This window comes from Aureococcus anophagefferens (assembly GCF_000186865.1).
Source record: "Aureococcus anophagefferens unplaced genomic scaffold AURANscaffold_29, whole genome shotgun sequence".
NCBI classification, from domain to species: Eukaryota; class Pelagophyceae; order Pelagomonadales; family Pelagomonadaceae; genus Aureococcus; species Aureococcus anophagefferens.
This window is the reverse complement of record NW_008705588.1, coordinates 59,713-61,500: the sequence shown is the minus strand read 5'-3', so window position 1 is coordinate 61,500 and position 1,788 is coordinate 59,713. Positions and strand designations below refer to the sequence as shown.

The 1,788-nt window shown below is 67.4% G+C and overlaps 1 protein-coding gene across 1 annotated transcript; it reads right to left on the bottom strand.

The window, feature by feature from the left end:
* Positions 1 to 161: 161 nt before the first annotated feature.
* AURANDRAFT_31970 (26S proteasome ATPase subunit) lies at positions 162 to 1,472 on the bottom strand (the record flags this gene model as incomplete). The annotated part of the gene is made up of 1 exon (XM_009042235.1): positions 162 to 1,472. The coding sequence occupies one exon, from the start codon at positions 1,470 to 1,472 to the stop codon at positions 162 to 164; it is 1,311 nt and encodes a 436-aa protein (XP_009040483.1).
* Between the last annotated feature and the right edge of the window lie 316 nt (positions 1,473 to 1,788).

Below are 1,788 nucleotides of genomic sequence, written 5' to 3'. Positions count from 1 at the left end.
GCGAACCGCGCGTGCCCGCACGCTATGTGCGGGTCCTGCTGCTCCTGCAGCAAGCACAAGAGCAGCAAGCGTAAGCGCTAGACAGCCCCCGACGCGGAGAGAGTCGACGCTAGGCAGGTATAGGCGGGCGCGTCGGGAGCGGAACGCGCGCGGGCCGCCGGTCAGTTGTAGACCATGTATTTCGGCGTGGAGGAGAACTTCTGGTAGCCCTTGATGACCTTGTTGACGGCGTCGATCATGTCCTTCTCCGTGATGGACTTGCGGCGGCCGCGGATCGCGAACATGCCCGCCTCCGTGCACACGCTCCGGAGCTCCGCGCCCGTCGTGTTGGGGCAGAGGCGCGCCAGGAGCTCGTAGCGGATGTCGGCGTCGACGGCCATGGTCTTGGCGTGGATCTTGAGGATGTGCGTGCGGCCCTCGAGGTCCGGGAGGCCGAACTCGACCTTGCGGTCGAGGCGCCCGGGCCGCAGGAGCGCGGGGTCGAGCGTGTCCGGCCGGTTCGTCGCCATGAGGACCTTGATGTTGCCCCGCGGGTCGAAGCCGTCGAGCTCCGTGACGATCTGGAGCATGGTCCGCTGGACCTCGTTGTCGCTGCCGCCGTCGCCGTCGCCCGACGTCCGGCTCCCGCCGATCGCGTCGACCTCGTCGAAGAAGATGATGCAGGCCTTCTTCGACCGCGCCATGGTGAAGAGCTCGCGGACCATGCGCGCGCCCTCGCCGACGTACTTCTGCACGAGCTCGGAGCCGATGACGCGGATGAAGCACGCGTCCGTCCGGTTCGCGACGGCGCGCGCGGACAGCGTCTTGCCCGTGCCCGGCGGGCCGTAGAGCAGGACGCCCTTGGGCGGGTCGATGCCCAGCGTGAGGAAGCGCTCCGGGTGGAGCAGGGGCAGCTCGACGACCTCGCGGAGCTTCTCCAACGACTCCTTCGCGCCGCCGACCTCGTCGTACGTGACGTCCGGCTTGTCCTCGACGGTCATGAGGGACACGGTGGGGTCGATCTTCGGCGGCAGGGGGATCTGGATGGCGTACTTCGTGCGGTCCACGCCCACGCGCATGCCCTCCTCGACGTCCGTCGGCGCGACCTTCTCGCCGAGGCCGACGACGAACTTGGCGATCTGCTTCACGTTGATGACGTACTTGCAGTCCTCGTTGCCCTCGTCGATGATCTTCGTGCACCGCGCGACCTGGAGGGGCTGCTCCTCCTGCATGGTCTGCTTGTCGCTCACGAGGTCCCACTGCGACGGGATGCAGAGGCCCGTGTCGCTGTCCTTGATGCCGATGAGGTCCTTGACCTTCTTCTCGTGCTTCTTGATGTCGTCCTCGCACTTCTTCAGCGCCAGCGTGTAGGGCCCGTTGCCGTAGGTCTTCAAAAGCTCGATGTCGCCCTCGTCGAGCTCGGGCGGCGCCTCCTCCTTTTCGTTGGGGTCGTACTCGAGCTTGTTCGACGTCTGGCACTCGCCCTTCGCCATGGTCTCGTGGGGGCGCGGGCGACAAGGCTCTTGGCGGACGACGCGGCGCGGCGGGCCCGGCAGCGGCGCGCGACTCGAGCAGCTCAGCACCCGCGAGGACGAGCGCTCGAAAGCCCTTGCGGTCGACCCCCGGCCAGACTTTGGTTTTACCTCAGTTTTACGCGCCGCGCGCACGCGCGAACGCCGTGGCAGGAGGGGGGGAGACGGGGAGGGGAAGGGTTTCCTTGGGAGAGGGCGACCGGGTCCTTTCTTTCGGCCCGGCGTTTGCTTAAGCGACCACTGCCGGACGCACACGCAACTCCTTGACGCGCGTCCT